The sequence below is a fragment of the Eleutherodactylus coqui genome, chromosome 3 (assembly GCF_035609145.1).
Source record: "Eleutherodactylus coqui strain aEleCoq1 chromosome 3, aEleCoq1.hap1, whole genome shotgun sequence".
NCBI lineage: Eukaryota > Metazoa > Chordata > Amphibia > Anura > Eleutherodactylidae > Eleutherodactylus > Eleutherodactylus coqui.
Window position 1 is genome coordinate 86,138,595 of NC_089839.1, and position 22,971 is coordinate 86,161,565.

General features: G+C 41.4%; 1 protein-coding gene across 2 annotated transcripts in view; it reads left to right on the plus strand.

Moving 5' to 3' along the window:
• The window catches only part of CYP1B1 (cytochrome P450 family 1 subfamily B member 1), a 40,099-nt gene extending 21,001 nt beyond the window's left edge, over positions 1-19,098 (plus strand). The window contains exons 3-4 of one of the 2 annotated variants that reach the window (XR_010791178.1): positions 12,679-15,966; positions 16,031-19,098. Coding sequence is in view for 1 of the 2 variants with exons in the window: in XM_066595827.1 (XP_066451924.1) it covers positions 12,679-13,261 (583 nt within the window). In the remaining variant the exon portion in view is untranslated. Of the gene's footprint in view, positions 1-12,678 lie in introns of both variants that reach the window. The other variant, XM_066595827.1, reaches the window with a different exon arrangement.
• Positions 19,099-22,971: the final 3,873 nt, after the last annotated feature.

A 22,971-nucleotide genomic window follows, 5' to 3' on the forward strand; every position in this document is an offset into this window, starting at 1 on the left:
AGCAGGGGGAAGGGGGGGGGGGGAGTTGGTTTGTTTTATTCCCCTGCATCTCGTGTGACATTTCTTTTTCGTTCGTGAATACACTTGAAAAGAAACCATTTAATAGATTTGCCTTCCCCCCCATCGTCTGCTATGGTTTCTCTTGCATTATTTGTTAAAGGCCCGATGCTCTCCCTGCAAATCCTTTTACTATTTATATAATTGAAGAATAGTTTAGGGTTGTTTTTGCTGTTTTTGGTGATCAGTCTTTCTGCCGCCTCCTTAGCAATTTTGATCTTAACAGATTTAGTTTTTTTCCCTGTATGATTTTAGTGCTTCTTTGCTACCTTCTTGTTTTAGTAGTTTAAACGCTTTCTTTTTTTCGTTTATTGCCCCCTTGCAGTCTTGTCAAGCCACATTGATTTCCTTCTACTTGTAGTTCTTTTGTTTTTAAAGGGTATGAACAGCTCACATGAGGTAGTTAGGATGTTTTTAAACGTCTCCCATTTGTCCTCTGTACTGATATTTTTGAGGACGTTGTCCCAGTTAATGTTACCGATAGTAGTTCTGAGCTGATCAAATTTTGCTTTACTAAAGTTAATTTTTTTTTTGTTGCTTCCTGATAAGGTTTCCTATTGAATGACAGCTGGAAATTAATTATATTGTGGTCACTATTTCCCAAGTGTCCCTCAACCTGCGCCCCCATTATTCTGTCCGCTTTCATAGTTAATAATAAGTTCAGAGTGTCCCCCCCTCTATTTCATCCAATGTCTCTACAGTCCCACCTATTGGAAGGCAGCATTCCTGCAAGTCATTGTCAGACCTTTTAACACGCCTCATAAGAATGACTGAGAATACATTCCAAAGCCAAGATAACCATGTACAGACACAGTTTCAGGGATTTTGCTCCTCATCAGTCATAGACCTCTCACCTAGCCAAGCCAGCAACCTACTGCACACTCATGAGGGGCAAACACCCCAAAACAGTCTGCATATTGTTTATCTTTTCCTCCTGGAGAAGAATTTGGCTCATAATCCCAGTCATGGTTACAAGGCTTGTTAAAAGGTCTGATATTGACTTGCAGAAAAGCTGCCTTCAATTGATGGTGCTGTTGAGGAATTGCTACATTTTCCCATTTGCATTAATTTCCGAGAGGAGCATGCATGGCCTTATTAGTTTCCTTAGGTAGAGCACCTATTGAGGAGAAACCATACCCTTCCAGACCCATTTACCTGAATGGGGCTGTGTTGTAGTTCCCTGCTGTGGCTGAGCTACTATACTCAACAAATGCTAAAGAGACCTCAGCTGCTTTGTTCTAAAGGCTGCTGGTCATAAGGAAATGCCATAGCATTAACAGATGAGAATGTCCATTTTAATTGTTAAACCCCTAATTTATGAAATGCCTATTAATTAACTGAAAGGCAAACTGAGCTGCTCACAAATAAGTGCTTTGGTATCTGATTACTTTGATAAATGACCCGTTATTTAAATCGACCCTGAGTAAAAATCCAATAGAGATTACTAAGATTGCACATGTTTTATTTCATGTTTTTCCAAGCTATTAGTATCATCATGTAAAGGTCACCGGTGTAAATCATGTGGTAATGAGGAGGGTAGAAAGGTCTGCTACACCATCTTTTCAGTTATACACTAAGAATATTACACATACTGTACTAAATAGTCTGAGCACATAATCCCAGCTGTCAATTGGGTGTGCTGTCCATTCATTATCCAGTCATCCGTTTCACTAGTTTATCTGTTCTGCTTCCAACATATGAAGCAAAGCAGTTTGCATAGCAGGCTAATGGTGCAATATACTGCATGCTTCACAAACCTGTACATTCAAAGTGACTAGATATTACCCATGGCACACATTACAGGAGAGGCTTTATTACATCAGATACACAACTTGATTTTGTAGATCTTTAGTATGTGCAAGACCGTTCAACTAATCACACCGCAACTCTAATCATTTCCATATCTGCCTGAGATATAACTGCATGCCGAGTTTTGCAACAAAACGACAACTCTTTCAAGGTGCTGGATTTTTATTTGACTGAGTGATATATCTATATTTTATATAATAAATATATATATATTATATATAGATATATCACTCTGTCAAATAAAAAACAAGCTCCTAGAAGGAGTTGTCGTTTTGTTGCAAACTATGACATAGTCACATCTCCCTAACTACCGAGTCACCAGATTTATCACTAATAGAACATGTTTGGGACCATCTGGGACACCAACTTTGACAACCTATGAGTTTGCATGATCTAGAGGCTCAGTTACAGCAAATGTGGAGACATATGCTGCAGGATGCCATATGCAAACTGTATGTCTCCATGCCCACCCGTATCACATTTTGTATCCAATCTAGAGGCGGTCCAATGGGGTACTAGACCCCCCCCCCCCACATATCACATCTTACATCCAAGCTAGAGGCAATACAACAGGGTGCTAAAGCCTCCATTCCACCCCGTATCCCATTTTGTATCCAAACTAGAGGCTGTACAACAGGGTACTATAGCCTCCATACAAGGGGTCAGTTCTCCACATATTCTGCCTTTGCTCTGATATTGTAATCGCTTAGATTACATATTAGTGCTACAATCACACAGAGAAAGCTTAATTTGAAGTTTAAAACCCCTTCCAGGGGATGGATATTTTTCTGTGTGTGTGTGTGTGTGTGTGTGTGTATGTATGTATGTATGTATGTATGTAACTTTTATGGCTTAAAAAAATTCAGTATGACCTATTTTTGTCTGTCTTCTGCCTCCATATTAGTACATTCTATTGGGCAATTATCTGGATCTGTGTTTGCCTAGTTGAAAATGATACCAATGACGATTAATACACAGACAAATACTGATGAAACACTGACCTACTGTTGTAATGTCATCTGAAACTGGTCAATAGGATACTATTTTTTGCTTTGGCACACCTCTGATTCTCTGAGGTCCAATGGAATTGCACACAACAGATTGGCCACAGTAAGGGGTAGCAACAGAAGGTGTCCCTAGCATTGAAGGAACAGGCACATCCATGTGTTACACACAGTCAATTAATAAGGTAATGCTTAAGTTCCCTTGTGGTGGTGGTGCCTGGTTCCCCATAGTTAAAGCTGATTGCTTGAGGTCTCAGCGATGAGAACAGCTTGTTGTCCGGGGACCCCTCCAACAAGATGGGATTTTTCAAAGGGACAGGTCATGAGAAGCAGTTTGTAACAAGCATTGTTTCCAGTTTTAGGGTTCTTTCACGTCCACGCCGTTTATTGCCATGAATAGACTTTTTCCGCGATCACGGACAGTGTTTTCCCACTCATTCACAAGACCATGAGTGTTGTTTTTAGCGAAAAGGTATGTTGCATCCCGGAAAACCCTCGCTCTGCAAAAATCCTCGGATGCCTTCCAATGCCTATACAGAGGTACCTGTAAGCTTTTTGCAGCGGTGGACGCTGCTAAAATCCCTCCCCCCCATTACGTTGGCATTTATGCGCTCGTGTGAAAGAAGCCTCAGTCTGCACTAGTGTTCATACATGAGGCACATTTAATAATTTAACAATATTTTTTTTTAAGAACAACACTTATAAAGAATGAATGCATCTTTTAGTTGAGGCAATTTCATGTGATTTCAAGGTGGTCATACTTATAAGCGTTGATTATGATAGCTAATCTGCTTTCCCCTAGTCCTAACAGCAGCACAACCAAGGGGTAATTCTGCTGCTGTGTACTATTGGGGCAGATGTATTTTTGTTGAATCAGGTTAAACTCTAACTATAGCCCCCTGACCCTATAAGAGAGATGTCTGTGTTTATTATAAAGTAATAGTAATTAATTAGGGCGGGAAGCTTGTGCTGCTATTAGGAATAAGGAAAAACAGATTGACAATCGTAATCAACGCTTCCCTTACATCCCACCGCAGAACCAAGGGGACGTAGCAAGTGATCACCCTATATTATTGACCGCCCAAGAGCAGTCTCCTTCGAGAACTGAAATTTCAACCTATAATTAGAGATGAGCGAGCCTACTTGGCCACGCCCCTTTTTCGCCCGAGCACCGCGATTTTCGAGTACTTCCATACTCGGGCGAAAATATTCGGTGGGCGCCGTGGGTGAGTGGGGGGTTGCAGCTGGGAATGGGGGGGAGAGGGAGAGAGAGAGGGCTCCCCCCTGTTCCCCGCTGCTACCCCCGGCGCCGCCATGCCTCCCCCCGCCCCCCGGTGCCCCCCGAACCTTTTCACCCGAGTACTAAAGTACTCGAAAATCGCGGTGCTCGATCGAGTAAATACTCGAAATGAGTAGATTCGCTCATCTCTACCTATAATGGTTAAATGCATAGTGCAAGCTGCATGGCAAGCCTGATTCCAACTGGATCAAACTTTACTTAGCCCAGTTACAGCATGTTACAAAATTGGGCAGCCAAAAGTTAACCAGATTAAAGGTCTCGGTGCTTCATCTACTCAGGTTAGATAAGGTGGTTTTTAAGCTTCATTTCTCTTCACTAAAAACTCTCAATCTTCCTGATCTCTACTAATAGCTAAATAGAATTTGACAACCAAAAAGACCCAGAGATCAGTGGGGATCTGTCTTTCACAGAACTTTGAAATGACGGAGCAGAGAACTGCAGTCAGGGCCAAAAGTTTTGAGGGGTTTCACCTGTGGTCAATGGGGCCAGTGGCAGCTGCGGCGGCCCCATTGACCTACAGAGAACATTGTGATCCTCTGCTACAGCTGTGACAGCTGTGGCAGAGGATTTAATTATCTCTGTGGGTAGTCCCATTGTCACTGGACACTCTGACAACATTGTCAGAGTGTCCAGTGACAATGGGACTCCCCACAGAGATGGAGAAAATCTCTGCCACAACTGTGACAGCTGTGGCAGAGGATTGCTATGTTCTCCCATTGAATTCAATGGAGCTGGCAATACAGGAAGTGCTGCAGTGATTTTAGGGAAAGGGCTTAAAATATAAGCCCCGCCCTGAAAATCAATAAAAAAATGTGTATAAAAAAGAAAAAGAAAATGTATACTCACCTCTCTGCAGCTGCTGGTACTCATCCGCCTCCCGCCGACTCTTCTGCACTGCTCTGAGGATTTTTCAGCAGGTGGGGATTTAAAATCTGTGACAGCTGTGGCAGAGGATTGCGATCTTCACTATATATTCTCAATGGGGTCGGCGCTGCTGCCGCCGGCCCCATTGCGCGCAAGGTGAAACCCCTGGATGCGACAGCATAAAGGAAAAAGTTGAGGTACATAATGAGTTATGGCCCAGAGTTGCATTCACTGTTCTACAAACCTCTGACAACTGATGGTCCCAGTGCAAGAATAATGTTATGAACCTCCAGATTTCTAAATTTTGCTTTGATGACATTAGGGTGCTAGTTATAGACCACCTTATTTATGGGTCTACAAAAAAAAAAAACTCCTTTGTGAGCCAACCCACCAATACATGTGAGACATAATCTCTTACATGTGTAATAGTTACATGCATTCTGCGAACCGGTGTCCTATAATTTTCACCGCATGCGTTTGTGCGCATGTAAAATTCGCACATGTGCTAGCTTTCATTGAAAAGCATTGGTTCTATTTAGATGCAGCCCCCAAACGCAACTGACAGATGCGTGTACAAACGCCCGTGTGACTGAGCCCTCATTGTCTTTTAGTCTACAGATCCCGAAGACCAATTATGCTGGTTTCACACGGGTCAGAATCCCACCGGAAATCTTGTGGTTTTGCCGCAGTGAAAAAAGGTGAGATTTCCGCCAGGAAAGCGCAGCTTCAAAACCCGCGGCACCTAGCCGTGGGTTTTGGAGCAGCTTCGCCGCATGATTTCCGTGGAGAGGAGCGTGGCCGTAACGGGAAAAAAATGGACATGCTGCTGCCGGGGAGCCCACGTCGCAGTGCCAGCTAATGCTGGCTTTGACGCGACGAATTGACCGTCCCGTGTGGACGAGATTTTTGACAAATCTCATCCACAGGGCTGACTAATCCCGGGATTAGCATCCGCAGGCGGATTTGCCACAGTGAAATTTTCCACGGAATTTCCGCGGCAAATCCGCCGTGTGTGGACCCAGCCTTATTAGCAATTCATAAAGTTGTAAACTTTTATTGACAAATACATCATGTGCAGGCTCAATATTTACAGCACTGGCATTCAAGAAAATCATCAAGGACAGATGGATATTCTGCAGGAAGTACAAAGATTGGACTGCAGAAGACTGGGGTAAAGTTATTTTCTCTGATGAAGCCCCCTTCAGCCTGTTTGGGAAATGTGGATTAGCGATTTCCCAGAGAAGAAGAGGGGTGCGCTACCATGAGTACTGTGTCAAACCAAGAGTAAAACATCCTGAGACCATTCATGTGTGTTATGTTGCTTTTCATTCAAGGCAATGGGCTCACTCAAAACCTAAGCCATGAATGAAGAATGGTAGGTATCTAAATGTCCTCCAAGAGCAACTTCTCCCAACCATCCAGGAGCAATTTGGTGATGAACAATGTTTTTTTCCAGCATGATGGAGCTTCATGTCACAAGGCAAAAGTGATAACTACCGTAAGTGGCTTGGTGAACAAAAACATTGAAATTTTGGGTCCATGGCCAGGAAACTTCTCAGATCTCGATCCCATTGAGAACCTATGATAAATCCGAAAAAGGTGGGTGGACAAACAAAAACACGGAAATTGTGATGAAGGCCAAGTGCTCATAATGAGTTGCATCAGCCAGGATTTTGCCCAGATGTTGAATTGCAGAAGCCTTGAAAAAAAGGCTCAACACTGTAAATATTGAGTCTTTGCCTAAACTTCATGCACTTGTCAAAAGTTAAAAAAAAATATATAAAATGCTTAGAATTCAATATAACATAGAAATATTTGACTAAAGAATCTAAAGAATCTTGTGAGGACCAAAATGTGTCTGTTTCAAAACTTTTGGCCATGGCTGTACAGTACAGCCCTGTTCACTTTAATGGAGTCATGTTGCAATTTCCTAGATAATGTATGGTCACGAGCCCTGTCATGCAGAAGGGAGAAGAGACCTTGGTGATCAATGGGAAACCCAGAGCTTTGATTTCCCTCAACCCCCTACCATAAAGTTTTAGCATATCCTACTGATATGTCATAACATTATTAGATAGGAATACCCCTATAAAATGGACTTGGCATTCAGAATTCTTTGTTGGTTAGAGACTTGTGGCCTGCTGAATGTATTTGTTCTTACAGTAGTTCAATATTAGGTAACGCCAAAGTCTGGGAAAGGTGCCAGGAACTGTATCCGAAGGATAAAAACTTCACTGCACACTGGGGACATATAATAATTTTATCCCTGGGATGATTTTGGTAAAATAAACAATCACATCTTTGCCAATGAAATGCTCAATATTGTTCAGTAAAAGAAAGCGTTAATTAATGGCTAGAAAACATAACATGGGCCCAACAGTAACCTGCAGAGGGGAAGATGTGTCGTGATAACATTTGGCTAGGATTCTCCATCAGTAATTATCGTATCTTGATACGATGTCAGATTCAGGTCCATCAGATTATAATAATATTGCCCACAGATATGGAACAAATGCTTGTAAAAACTGCTTACTTGGCCTGTCTGAGCATCTGATTTGCTATAGTCCTCATGTAACCTCATAGTATTGTTATTGGGCATCATTCCTTGGCTGTTGCCCAGTTGGCGTACAACAAGGTATAGTCCTTTGGCTCTATCTTTAATGTCAACATTTTGCCCTACATAATCCATTTAGAATCTTTTACTAATACCGCTGTCTACATAAATTATGATCCCAAACTATAATATTTCATAAGGGCCTGTTTCATATTGAATATGCTTTTTCTCATGTTTTGACCTAAATAAACATTGACAGTTCCAAAACCAAATACAATGGATGCTTGACAGATCAAGGTGCAAGAACACTTGTGAAAACTTTCATCTGTGAATTATTAAACAGCGATATCATTGCAGGCATAATAATTTCTATTTTAGTAATATGAGTTCTATCGCAAAGAATATTTATACACACTATGACAACTTGGGGGTTGTCAGCTCATCGGATCGCCATCTTTCCTCTACCAGAAGGGTTGTCACACATGAATTAACCACATCCAGGCCAGAAGTTTGGTATAAACTCAGTAATTGTCATTAATTGTGGTCAATCATCAGAAATCCTAACTCAATCTTCACACTGTTGTTGTTTGCCACAGTCTGCATGAACATATGCAAGTCTCTGACCACTAAATAACAAAGACTTTACCCTCTATCATACAGACCTAGTGCCACCAATACATAAAGTCCATCACCCTGTGACAGGGTGGCAGTCTAAGCACCATCCACCCTTGTCAGACTCCGCGTTCTCCCAGGTAGCAGCAGGAGTTCTACACCAGACCAGTATTTGGTTTCCAATGGACCATGAGCTCCACAAGTCTGCAGATTTTCCTTACTCCAGCCACATCCAATTAGCTAATTAGACCATTTACCTGCTGGGCATTTTCTCAAACAGCCTGCTTTCCAGCCCACTAAAGGCCATTTTTGGTACTGCACTTCTACAATACTTATTTGCACGTCCCCATTCCACCATGCCCTCCATAGCTGACATAGAATGAAATAAATAGATGTGAAGTTTGTTGTTGATAGAGAGCAACTTTCCTTTATCTGCTAAGTCGCCTGTCTTAGTAGCGCAGGAGCTTTTGTCAGCCCTATACGAATTTATGAGCACAGGGTTTGCTCTCTGCCTGTGGTTTTTGTCTAGGACTCCAATATGCATTTCACATAATAGGTTGTCAACGCTAGTTACAGGAAACGCACGAGATGTTGACTCCAAGATGACTGACAGTATGCTGCATTCCTTTAGACATTTGTTAGTACAGGAACTCGGCACCTTCTGATTATTCTGTATTCTCTCTCAGTGAGTTCGTTCTTCAAGTGCTTATGAGGGAAGGAGGGTAATCTGAGCCGCATTCTAGTACAGGAAGTCTGCTCTCGTCACTCATCCAAGGTAACCGTTTTCCGTAAGGCAATGGATGTTGACACCTTTGAACCTTATGTAATTAAATTCCCATCACCCTAATCTAGAAATTAGTGTTCTTCCTTGAAAACTAGATTCTCAATCTTCATATTTTACATAGTAGAACCCAAGTAAAGGCCTGTTTTAGAAAACACAATTTTTCAAATCCTTGAAGGATGATCAGTAGTTTGAAATATCATAATCAAGGATCCGATAGACCGTTTTCATCCCGCTAAGTGTGAAGTGTCATTGGTGCTAGTGACAACTTTTGTGCACTAAGCAGCAATGCCCTATGTAAATGTCCCTACAGGCACCATTTGCCTATTTTGTGGTCAATAATAATATATTCATGATAGAACACATGATTTCTATTGCCGCTATTATTACCATCTCTCACAGACAAGTGAATTGTCAGCATAATTCACTTTAGTAAATGAGCCTTTAGACAGATATTCTGAATTTGGTTGAAAAAAATATGTATTTTTTTAAATCCTTTTCTTTTTATACAGTGCAAACATATTCTAAACAAAGATCACTCAAAAACACACTGGAGCCAATTTACCTATCAGTATGGGTGGCTTCACATGGGACAACTGTTCAAAAAATTGCTAGAAATGCTTGCTACTGTGAGTTAGCGTACAAATAACTGTTGCTTATGTGCTTTTACACAAAGCGATTGCGGACGATAAAGGGCATACCTCCCTACATAGTTATTGACTAGTTGTTAAAAAAAGATAAGATTGCCTGTTTGCATCAGGTAATAATCAACTAGAGACTACTTTTAGGTGAAATGAAACAAAGTGACTAGGGAACAAATGATCACTTGTCACCCTGTCGGTTCCATGTTTGCATGGAATAACTCCACCTTACATTCATTCTTTCGAGTGACTAATCAGATGATGGCCATCCCATGTAAAGCCACCCTATGCTTACAAAGTGAGGAAGGAAACCCATACACGGTTAACGCCATGCAGATGCTGCCCTTGGTTAGATTTGAACACTGGACCACAACGCTCTAAGTCAATACCATAGCTTTTACACTGCAATACAAATGACTCTGCTGGTTTATACACAGTAATATATATATATTGGAGAAGTAAAGTTCATCTATGTATGTAGTGAGTAGTGGATGGACACAAGTTCGGGAAACACAGCTGTTAAGATACACTATTTGAGCCTTTAAGAAATATACAGTATTTAGGAGAGGAATTTTGAGCATATGCATGGTACAGCTAATTCTGGGACTTTTCAGCTGTGATAATTTGGAGGGGGGCATACATTGAGTCAATGACTATTTTTTTCAGAGATTGCATGACTTGTTGAGGAGAATGGGTGGACCATCTATACCGCTTGTGCATATTTTACGCCCTCTAAGCGTACTTTGACACAAGCACATGTAGTACTTAACTTTTATGTTGACTTTAGAGTGGAAGTGACACTTTTACTGCTAAAGGCTGAATTACTTCTGGTCTGTCTGAGCAAGTCTTCATTTGTATCTGTCTGTTCAAACAAATCCAGCCACACACCTTGTGAAAGAGAGGAACCACACCAAACCTTTCCCCATGTTGAAGGCACATTATATAACACAGTATATAATGGATAGTGTTTGATGTTAGGAGTTCAAAAGATAAGTGGCACAAACTCTACCGTAAGCTATAAAGGGGAAGATGAGCTTATCGTCGTATACTATAATATTTTTAAGGATCTATGATGAACATTGCTATATGCCACCATCCAATAGAAATACCCCTCTGTATAACATCAGGACGCCTTTCTTGAACATTATAATATTATCGGCTTCTACGTCATGGTGTTTTTTTGCCTTATTCTGGATCAACATTGGGTGGGTAATAGGCTGAACTGAATGCACATATGTCCTTTTTTGGCCTTACACAGTTACTGTGTTACTATGTTGCATGTTAGTCACTAAATAACTCATTTTAGTAGATAAGCTAAAAGGGAGTCTCTGTTGAGACTCCCTTTTAGCTTATCTCTCAAAATGTAGTGGGACAGCTAGTCTTTCTTACATACGATTTCTGTACAGGCTACTGGTATAAAGATTACACCAGAAGCCAATCGCCGGATTAAGCTCTCTGCAGACATTGAACCAGCAAGGAATGCTGGGAGCAGAGAGGGGCATACCATATGTGCAATCGCATAGCCACTCTACAGAAAATGGGGCCCGCTATCTTATTAATGCTCCTTGCTATTACATCACATGTATGCTTATGTCTGTATGTATTGGTGGGTTGGCTCACGAAGGAGGTTTTTTTTTTTTTTTGTAGAGCCATAAATAAGGTCATCAAAACAAAATTTAGAAATCTGGAGGTTCATAACATTATTCTTGCACTGGGACCATCAGTTGTCAGTGTTTGCCCTTGGCTGGTAAATTTAAGCTGTAAGGTTTGTAGAACAGTGAATGCAACTCTGGGCCATAACTCATTATGTACCTCAACTTTTTCCTTTATTTTTTTCAATAAAACATAACCTACATGGCGTATTCTGTGTGTGTGTAGTCCATCAAACAGGCTATAATGCATACTGTAGCTCAGGATCACTTAATAAATGCATTTCTATGGAAAGCGGAAGGAAACCCATGTAAAGTTTTTCTTTATTAATGAAAAAAATCTTCGCATGGGGCATCCTTGCTTTGTCACATTAATAAAGCAAAGTAATTCAATATTTACAGAGATTTTGCATTATACTTAACTTTCATTGCTCCACATAGTCCATCATTATAGCTGAACATAACTTTTATATAGAGGGAATATGTTCTTTTTGGTGGTTTGATTTGATTTGATCTTTTTTTCCCTTAATTTTCAGTCACAATCTCTATTTAAAAAGGGGGAAAAAAATAAAATCCTGCATTTTTCACATGGTCACACAGCCCAAATGGCTAATACCCTCCTATTTTGTAGGGAAAACTTTTCAGCAGTCATTTCACTTATATCACAGGCAGGATTACACTGAAAGATAACACTTGTTTGTAGATAACACAGGTTCCACCACTTACAATAGGTGATGAATTGTGACTGGAGTTGAGCGAACATGCTCATCCGAGCTTGATGCTCGTCCGAGTATTAGCATATTCGATGGTGCTTGTTACTCGAGCAAGTACCACGCAGTGTTCGACCCCTCCCCGCGCTACCCATTCCTGCTGTGACGTGCCAGCGCGCGCACATCCACAGCAGTATGTGGCTGGCTGAGAGAGTGAGAGAAGCTTGGCACCCGGTGGGTCCATTACGAAAATGCTTGGGTCCCTATTGACTTCAATGAGGTTCGTTACTCGAATAGAGCTCTCGAATATTACGAAAAGCTCAACTCGAATAACGAGCATGTGAGCATTTTGGTGCTCGCTCATCTCTAATTGTGAATATTTACACCTTCTCCCTGCAATATGACCTCTGCACAGGTGACAGAACTTGTCTAGAGCAGTCTCCCATGGAAATCAATGGCTTCCCTCCTGTCCATTGTGTGAATGGCCCATGAGGCTGTTGTAAAACATATCGTTAAATGCTGTTGTATAGACAACAGAATAATAAAAAAAGGTCTACAGTAACAAAATAAAAACTGATTAGTAAAATGCAATGTGTTTCTTTATTTGGTTTTAATTTTACTAAAAAATAATTGGTGATATAGTCCCTTATGTGAAATTAAATTCTAATTGATAAAGTGTTTCTCTTCCTCTGTTCAGATACCCAGAGATTCAGAAGAAGATGCAGTATGAAGTCGATAAGGTGATCGGAAGAGATCGCTTTCCTTCTGTGGACGATCAGTCCAGTTTACCATACATCATGGCATTTCTTTATGAATTAATGCGCTTTAGTAGCTTTGTACCCGTTACCATTCCTCATGCTACCACGAAGGACACAAACCTGATGGGTTACAATATTCCCAAAAACACTGTGGTATTTGTCAATCAGTGGTCAGTCAATCATGATGCAAGGAAATGGTCAAACCCAGAAGAATTTGACCCATCGAGATTCCTGGATGACAAGGGGTTTCTTAATAAAGATATGGTGAGCAATGTGATGATCTTCTCAGTAGGTAAGAGAAGATGTATAGGGGAAGAACTAGCAAAGATGCAGCTGTTTCTCTTTGCATCTATTTTGGCTCATCAGTGTACATTTACTGCCAACCCAACAGAAGATCTGAACCAACAATGTGACTATGGATTGAGTATCAAACCTAAGCCTTTTACAGTCAGCATCAGCCTTCGTGATGGTAATATGGACTTGCTTAATAGTACAGTTCAAAAAATGAAGTCTGAAGAGTAAAATGCTACAGATGTCATTCAGACACTGGACTTTTTGTTACTGGGAATAGCGTATTGAAACTTACACTTCAAATTACTTGCCAGAACAATAGTGGTGGACATGTATAACTATGCACTCAATATATCCCAAAAATATTCAGCTAATGCCATGGATTTTCCTATCAGCAAATGTAATGGTTGATGATTGCTACTCTTTTTTATTATTTCTTTTGTCATAATGAGACTTTTTATCTGAAATGTATGTCCTCAAACTTGCGACTTCTACAGGGAATTTCCGATTAAGCAGCCTTACTAAGATCGACATTTTTTACACCAGTGTAGGAGAAGTAGTAGGAAATTTTGCTTCAAATTTATTAAGATGCATGTCTCTTAAAAAGTTTGGTACATTTTTACTTTACCTGACAACAATAGAAAAGCAGCTATGGGGTTTGAGCCAAAAGTAACACCCTTTCCTCCTAGTCTATATAAAAAATAATTTGACCTAAACTATGTCTCGTCACCCGTTTGGTACTCTAGATTTGAGTATACAAGCTGGATGCATCTTATATACATGCAGGTCTCTCCATTGTAGTTTATAGAGCTATCTTTTCTGGAGAGTCACTCCACCAGTCTTTTTTTTTTCTATAACTCTTCACACATCTGTCGTGCCCACTTTTATTGGGTTCTCCTGGTTGGCAGCACCTTCACAGTTCATTCATTCTGCACAGGCCTTTCTAAGTCATTTTTGGTCTCTAGACATTCATCTGGGACCAAAGCCTTTGATACCAACGGGTTTGCTCCACCCCTCTTATTTTCTACATTGTAGTTTATCGGACATATGAAATGCCAGGCCGTAACCTCAACATCCATCATATACAATGGAGAGAGCCACATGCATTGTCTCCTCCACTCTGGAGTGCTAATTGGGGCAGAGGTGACCCCATTCTCCCAATAGATAGGAGTCCTGGAAGTGGAACTTACTTCAATTTATTATGGCATATACTTAGGATACACCAAAAATTTCTCAGATTGGAATACCCCTGCAGCCCTTGGATGTGGTTCAGTATGGCAATGTGGCCCTCAGAGCAGAAAAAGTTGTGCACTCCTGGTTTATAGGGACTCTGCCAGTTCCTAATGTGCTCCATAAACTAAAGTTGGGGGCTTATAGCAGCTGGGGCACTGAATCTGAGCATGTGACTATCATATCTACTTTCTTTACTGTTCTCCTGCTGTCTGCCTGCAAAGCCACAACTGCATGCATCCCGCAAAGTACATGCACTCATGAGAGAACTAATCCTGTCCTTTTATGTGGGTCGAATTGACGATTCTGCAGGAACCATGGAGTGGTGGCTTTGCAGGGGAATGGTGAAGAAAGTCACATGCTTAGATGATTTAATATGTGGTATTTTTAGGTTTATATAACTCTATTTTTGAATACAGTACTTGTAGATCTACTGTATGTGTTTTGTACAGAATTTGATGCATCTACAATGGACCAATTATGCATCTTTATTTCGCCAATGTCTTCATTGGCTTGCCCTTTCTGAACTTAGCACAAATCTGTGAATTTCATGCTTTTACACTTTTTGTAAAAAAAAAAATCAATCATCTAGAAGAAGTTGTCACTTTGCTGCAAAAGCTGGCATGCAGTTACATCTCAGGTAGATATGCAAGTAATTAGAGTTGTGGTGTGATTAGATGAATGGTTTTGCCAGCTCAGACCCTAAAACTGTTTCCCCCCTTGGCCTATTAAAAGGCTCTCAGAGGCAACTTGTGTGAAGTGGACCTCTTTTTTTTTGCTTGTGTAGAGCTTGTAAATCTATAGACTCCTTTACAGTGCAATTGAAGAGATTTGGCCTGGTAAACTTAGTTTGAGAGGTGACATATTATTGGAATGGGAGAAGCTGGATCGTTGTACCAATGAACTGCCCACCACCTGGACCGTTCTGACCAGACTGTTAGGAGGTGTTGAAACCAGTGGATGCGTAAGGGCACACCAAGTGACTGGGCTCAGGACGCCCTCGACAGAGCATCACAAGCAGCTCCGACTGTTTAATTTCCTGACTTCCAGAGAAAAGTAACACCATTGTTACAGGCTCCTTTGTCTGTCAGAATCTTTTCCAGGTGCTCTTCTGAAGGACATTTGATCTCACGGCACCCATTACATGTACTGCCTTTGACATCCACCCACTGCCTCATACGTTTGCAGTGGTGATTGTAAATGACAAAGTTGGACTGTTACGAAGTGGAATGGGGTTGTCTTCAGCAACAAATCCAGGTATATTTCGGGCATTGGCGACAGCCATGTTCATGTCTTGAGATGTCGGGGTGAGCGCCACAATCCTGTCTTTGCTGTAAAGTGGCACACTGCCCCCACTGCCGGTGTTATAGTCTGGGGGGCAATCACATAGGACAGTCGGTCACCCCTAGTAGTGGTATGAAGGACAATAAAAGCTCATAGACATCCTGCAGCCACATGTGTTGCCTCTCATGGCAGCTTCCAATAGGCATTTTCCAGCACGATAATGCTTGGCTGTATACACAAGGGGGTCACCGGAATGTCTCTACAACATTGTTACGCTTCCGTGGCTGCCTGGTCACCAGATTTATCGCTAGTAGAACATGTATGGGACCATCAGGGATTCTAGCTTCAACAGCCTACAAGTTTGCACAATTTCATGTGATCCTCCATGCCCACCTGTATCACATCTTGTATCCACGCTAGAGGTGGTACAACAGGGTACTAGATCCTCCATGCCCACCCGTATCACATCTTGTATCCACGCTAGAGGTGGTACAACAGGGTACTGGAGCCTCCCTCCAAGGGTTTGGTTTTCCACAATATATTTTCCTTTTGCTCTGATATTGTAATCACTTACTTATATCAATGTTACAATCGCACAGAAAAAGTTTCATTCCATCCGACAACTTCTTCTAGGGGAAGGATTTTTTTTTGTTTTCTGGTAGTGAGTGTATATTTAGATCTACATTAGATCACATATTTGTAAGACATGTAAACCTTTTCATGTATTTGTTTGTAGTAGTACAAATCTTCCGGAAACTGTTTTAAGATATTTTGAAATATATGTTTGTTAAAATATCCTGGTATAATGGACTGGTCACTTATGCCCCATTTACATGTAATGATCATCACTCAAAATTCATTGAAACAGATCAAACTTGAGCAATAATCGTGCAGTATAAACACAAAAAAATCCCCCACTATTTATTTGCAAGTTGCTATCGCTGGCTTTCAGTGCACATAAAAACTATTACTATTTTCATTCCGTGTAAGTGCTCCCTGCTCAGCGCTTCACGTAGAAGGTGAAGGGATGAGCGAAAACCCAGCGATACAGCGGTAAAGTCTCTCAGTCAAAACGCTTTACACAAGCATTAAATACCCTAGCGGGGAATTGAGTGATCGTGCATTCGTTAAACCGACTGTCATCCCGTGCATAAAGGCCATAAGACGGCCTTTTTTTTACTTTAAACTGGATTAGTAAATGTAAATTGATATAACGTATGTCTTTGTTTTCTGATTTAGCACTGCTCTGAATGGCATCACAAAATCTAGAACACGATTATGAAAGTAAGGGTGTTTGACACCTCAGTTGTCTTGTGTTTTTATCAATATTTTATAGTTCTTGGGTATCTTAAGCCCCATTTATACGGGACGAATATCGGGCAATTGATGCTCGACACCCATCCCTGTGTGTACTCGCTCCTGTGCTGTCACACAGGAGTGAGTATCGCCGGCTCTCTGACAAAAGAAGCAAGGGGCCAGGGGAGCTGGAGGAGATTTCTCTCCTCTGCCCCCCCTCCATTCACTTAACACAGCAGCCATTCAGTACTGAACGGCTGCTGTTTACACTGAACGATTGTTTGCCCGACAGTCGTCCCGTTTAAATTGGCTTTAACCAACACACAATTTTGCCATCAATGTTGATAAGGCTTGGAGAAAAGGACCTTATCCTTTAGCTCGAGCACGATTCAGACAGAGGCTGCTATTTTAAAGGTTCCATGCCCGGCTAGAGCGGCAGTTTTAATCTTGTTTTAAAGCCCAGATTCTTGTTGTTCAAGCTCTTTTCTGGCCAGAGGGAGCAAGTGAAAGTGGGAGTAGCATGTGCTAAACTTACTGCTTTAACTTCAGTCTGTGCAAAGGAGATAGGAGAGGGGCAGCTGGAACAAAGGGAAAGAGAATTTATAGTTCCCTAGATAACTTCAGATTATTCCAGGAAAGTGGCGTAAAATGGACTTTTGACCATGTTATCCCCCTCCCCTATTAATTAAAGGTTAATACTTGCTGTTTGTCACATATATAGGTGGTCTTTGTGCACTCGCTTATCACTCCATTGTAACTCAACAAACTGTTTCTTGACCCCTTAAACGGTCAATGCTGACCCAGCACTTAAGCTGCTTTAGGGAAAAAAAAATATTTTATTTAATTTTGTTTACATTTCAAATAATGTTATGTGTAGTCTTTTTATCCCTGCATTCATAATGACCCACGCTATACTATTGAAGGTAAATAACACAAAGTATATAAATTGGTATGATTGGAATAAACATAACATTGTTTATACTGCACAGTGAACACTGTAAAAATATCAAAAATCGGTGACTAAGGCTGCCTGTCCATGGGCGTTGCGGTATCCTGGGGGGGGAACTGGAGCCTACAGACGGATCGCCGTGGTCAGCCTATCTGACAGATAGACTGACCGAGGAGAATCGCGGCAATATGCAGCATGCTACAATTTGCCGCCCGCGAGTGGAGAATCTCTATGATTCTCCAGTCGTGAACAGGAGGGGCTCCGCTTTCCATAGCAACGCTATAGAAAGTGTGCATTGCGGCCGGATTATCGCTGCGGGGAACGCAATGCAAAAACGCCTGTGGATAGGCAGCTTAAATAGTTTGTTTTTTTTTATCCCCGCCCAAAAGCCCAAGGCTGGCTTCACACCGACATAAGCGCAACTGTGCGCACCTTAGATCAGCATGTTTGCGCTATAAACAAGGCTTTTTTGCGATCATATCAGCATATTTAACTGCACATCTTCTGCCCACAAGGCATGTTAATGTGTGCGCAGCAAAAAAAAGCACTGATTGAAATGGCTAAATACTTCATGATGTGTTCTTTTCTCAGCGCAATTACGCAGTGTTTCTTACATCTCCTTGTGTATTGGTGCCCCCACCATTGACTTCTGTGGGGACTTTTGGTGCACAAATACGCAGGATAATAGAGCATGTTCTATCTTTTTTAGAGCGGCCGAAATGCGCACACAAAATATGCGCATGTGATCAAACCCAATGAAATCAATGGGTTCTATTTCCTGTGCATTGCGTGTGCAAATTCCTCCGTGTGAATCTGGCCTAAAGCCTACATCCATATTTTAATCTAATATACTTGCCATTTAAAAGTATCTTCCTGTATAGAAAATCTGCTAGCGGGCTGCTGCTACCTGTGTATTAACCAAGCCTCTGTTATGGCCTAGCCATGTGACTGACACCCCTTTAATTCAAGCTATGTCATCTTTTGCCTTTTTAATTTAAACCAGATATTGATCGTGAGAGAAGAGGGAAAGCATGGGAAACTGAGGCTCTGCGTCATCATTTGGCTTGCTTCTGTCCTATAAAAGGTTCTAGGTGGAAAATTCTTGTTAATTTTTGTGATTTAATTGGTTTTAATATGGAAATCCTATCATATTGTGAATAATTGTCATAAGAATGATATTATGTAAGCTATATAAAATCGAGAATGTATAAGGTCATTAAAGCAATAAGATATTGATGCTTATGTTACAAAAAATATACTGCAAATTGTCGATAAATACTTGTAACCATTTTAAAGTCATTAAAATGTTTTTTTTTGTTACACTTGTCTACGGGGTTTATTTACTATCGGTACTTTTACTTATTTTTCACTGGGGAAGTATCAATTAAAATTTGAAGCCCTTCACAGTATAGACGACTTGGATAAAATAAAACCTTTATTTATAAATTATTAAAATTCGGTCTGACAAAGAAAAACATAGACGAAAACTACTTGTGGGGTCGCCCCATAAAGTTAATTGACTATGAATAGAAGATGTGTTAAATGAGTTAAATGTCTCTTTTGTGGGGTATCCTCAATAACAAACAATACAAAGCTACAGTAGCACACTGTATTGTGACATAAAGATGACCATTTGTAAGCCACTAGGAGAAAACTCACAAATTGCCAGGGTAAAGAGAAGGTAATTGCTAGGTCAACAGAGAGGGCATTCACCCTGAAAGCCTAAAGGCATCATGTCCACGGGGAAAATCAGGCCCGTCGTGGATTCTTCATGTAGAATTCGCAGCGGGTCCCTCCTTTACCGCGAACATGAGGCCTAAAAATAAGAATAAACTCATCTCCTCCAGACGATGCGTGTCTCCCCTTCTTCGCGGCCGGATCTTCTTTCTTCGGCCCGGCGGATGTGCTCCGGGCACATCTACCGGGCCGAAGAAAGAAGATCCGGCCGCGAAGAAGGGAAGAACCGCATCGTCTGAAGCAGGTGAGTTTAATTCTGGTACGGGTCTCCGCGGATCCGGACGGCTTCCATAGGCTTCAATAGAAGCCTGCGGGAGCCGTCCCTGCAGGAGACCCGCACTAAAATGGAGCATGTCCATTTTTTTTCCCGCACGCGGATCCGCGCCTGACTGGAAAAATGACATCCGTAGGTATTTAACTACCTGTGGGTGTCCAATGCATCCCTATGGGGCGCGGATCCGCGTGCGGGAGAAACGCTGCGGATTTTAAGCCCATGGACATGAGGCCTAAAGCAAATGATTGGCGTTGTAGTGTGATTAGATGAAAGGTCTTGCCACCTGAGGCCCTAAAAGTGGTTCCACTCTTGGCTTATTAAAAGGCTCTCAGAGGCTTCTTGTGTGTAATGAACCTCTTTATCTGCTTGTCTAGAGCTTGCTGACCACTAGACACCTCTGTGACGCAATTGAAGAGGTTTTGCCTAGTTAACAGAGTTTGACAGGGGGCTTATTACTGACATGTGAGAAGCTGGATGGTTGTATCAAGGAATTGCCCACCATCTGGGCTGCTCTGACCAGTGACTGTATGAGGGTACACACACAAGTGAATCAATCTCACTACACCCTTAATAGTCCACTAGTAGACAGGATCGTCCGACAAGCATGAGCAGCTCCAACTGTTTTGTTGTCAGCTATCAAGAGACAGATGGAACTATTGTTACAGGTCCATGTGTCTCTGGAAATCATTTCAAGGCTCTTGGCTGAAGGTCATTTGGTTTCACGTCAGCCATTATATATACTGCCTTTGACATGCGCCCACCATCACCTCCGTATGTAGTGGTGTCGTGAACGAGCCAGTTTTTCTTCAGTGACAAATCTAGGTTTAGTTTGGGCACTGACGATAGCTGTATTTGTGTCTGGAAACCTAGGGGTGAACGCTTCAATCCTGCCTTTGCTGTGGAGCAGCACACTGCCCCCACTGCTGGTGTGATAGTCTGGGGGGTCATCGTATACAAAAGCCGGTCAGTGGTACGAGGGAAAATGACAGCTCAGCGATATGTTCCGGACATCCTGCAGTCACATATGTTGTCTCTCATGGCGGGGCTTCCAAGAGGCATTTTCCAGCAGGATAATCCTCGACAGCACACACAGGAATGCCCCCACAACATTGCCACACTTCCGTGATCTGCCTGGTTGCCAGATTTATCGCCAATAGAACATGTATGGGACCTCCTAGGACTCCAGCTTCAACAGCCTACGAGTTAGTACAATGTAGAGGCTCATTTACAGCAAATGTGGACCAATATGCCACAAGATAGCATACAGAACCTGTATACCTTCATGCCCACCTGTAGCACATCTTACATCCAAGCTAGATGCGGCCTTACTGGGTACTAGAGCATCCATATCCACTTGTATCACATGCTGTATTCAAGCTAGTGGTGACCCAACAGAGTCCTAGAGCCTCCATGTCCGCCTGTATCACATCTTGTATTCAAGCTAGAGGCGGTACAAGAGGGTACTAGAGCTTCCATGCCCGCTTGTATCACATCTTGTATCCAAACTAGAGGCAGTAGAAAAGGGTTCTAGAACCTTCCTTCAAAGGATCAGTTTTCCAAAATAAATTCTCCTTTCGCTGTAATATTGCGATCACTTACTGATATCAATGTTACAATCCCATAAAAAAAAGTTTCATTTGATTCTGAGAACTCCTTCTATGAGAGGGATTGTTTTTGTCAATGAGTGTATATTGTAATTTACCAGAGAGAGAAGGAGACTGATTCTGCTCAGATCCCACCTTGCAGAAGCACATCTCAGCAGCACCAAGGAAGATACAGGGAAGCAAAAATGCTGAAAAATGTATTTTTATATGCAAGAAACACTGAAAATTACTTTAACAACATTTGGAATGAAAATGATCTATGGCTTATCCCCTTTAACTGTATTCCATTCTTCTAAAGTCTATTTGTACTACTGTGGTAGCACACTATTATACACATACATGCACACAGACACACACTATCATACACTTACATGCACAGATGCACACTATTATACACATACGTGCACACAGATGCACACTATTATATACATACATGCACAGACGTACACTATTATACACATACATGCACACAGACACACTCTATTATACACATATGCGCACAGACGCACACTATTATACACATACATGCACACAGACGCACACTATTATACACATATGCGCACAGACGCAAACTATTATACACATGCAGGCACAGACGCACACTATTATACACATACATGCACACAGACGCACACTATTATACACATGCATGCACACAGATGCACACTATTATATACATACATGCACAGACGCACACTCTTATACACATATGCGCACAGACGCACACTATTATACACATACATGCACACAGATGCACACTATTATACACATACATGCACAGACACACACTATTGTACACATATGCACAGACGCACACTATTATACACATATGCGCACAGACGCACACTATTATACACATATGCGCACAGACGCACACTATTATACACATATGCGCACAGACGCACACTATTATACACATACATGCACACAGACGCACACTATTATACACATACATGCATATACGAACACTATTATACAGATACATGCACACAGATGCACACTATTATACACATATGCGCACAGACGCACACTATTGTTACACATATGCACACTATTATACATATAAACGCACAGACGCACACTATTATATACATACGCGCACAGACACACACTATTTTATACATACATGCACACAGACGCACACTATTATACACATACATGTACACAGATGCACACTATTTTACACATACATGCACATAGAAGCACACTATTAATTAAACACATATGCACACAGATGCACATTATTATACACATACACAGGCGCACACTATTATTTTTATTTATATATATATAGACAGACCCACACTATTATACAAATATACGCACACTATTATACACATAAATGCACAGACACACACTATTATACACATATGCGCACAGACACACACTATTATACACATACATGCACACAGATGCACTCTGTTATACACATATGCGCACAGACGCACACTATTATACACATATGCGCACAGACGCACACTATTATACACATATGCGCACAGACGCACACTATTATACACATACAGGCACAGACGCACACTATTATACACATATGTGCACAGACGCA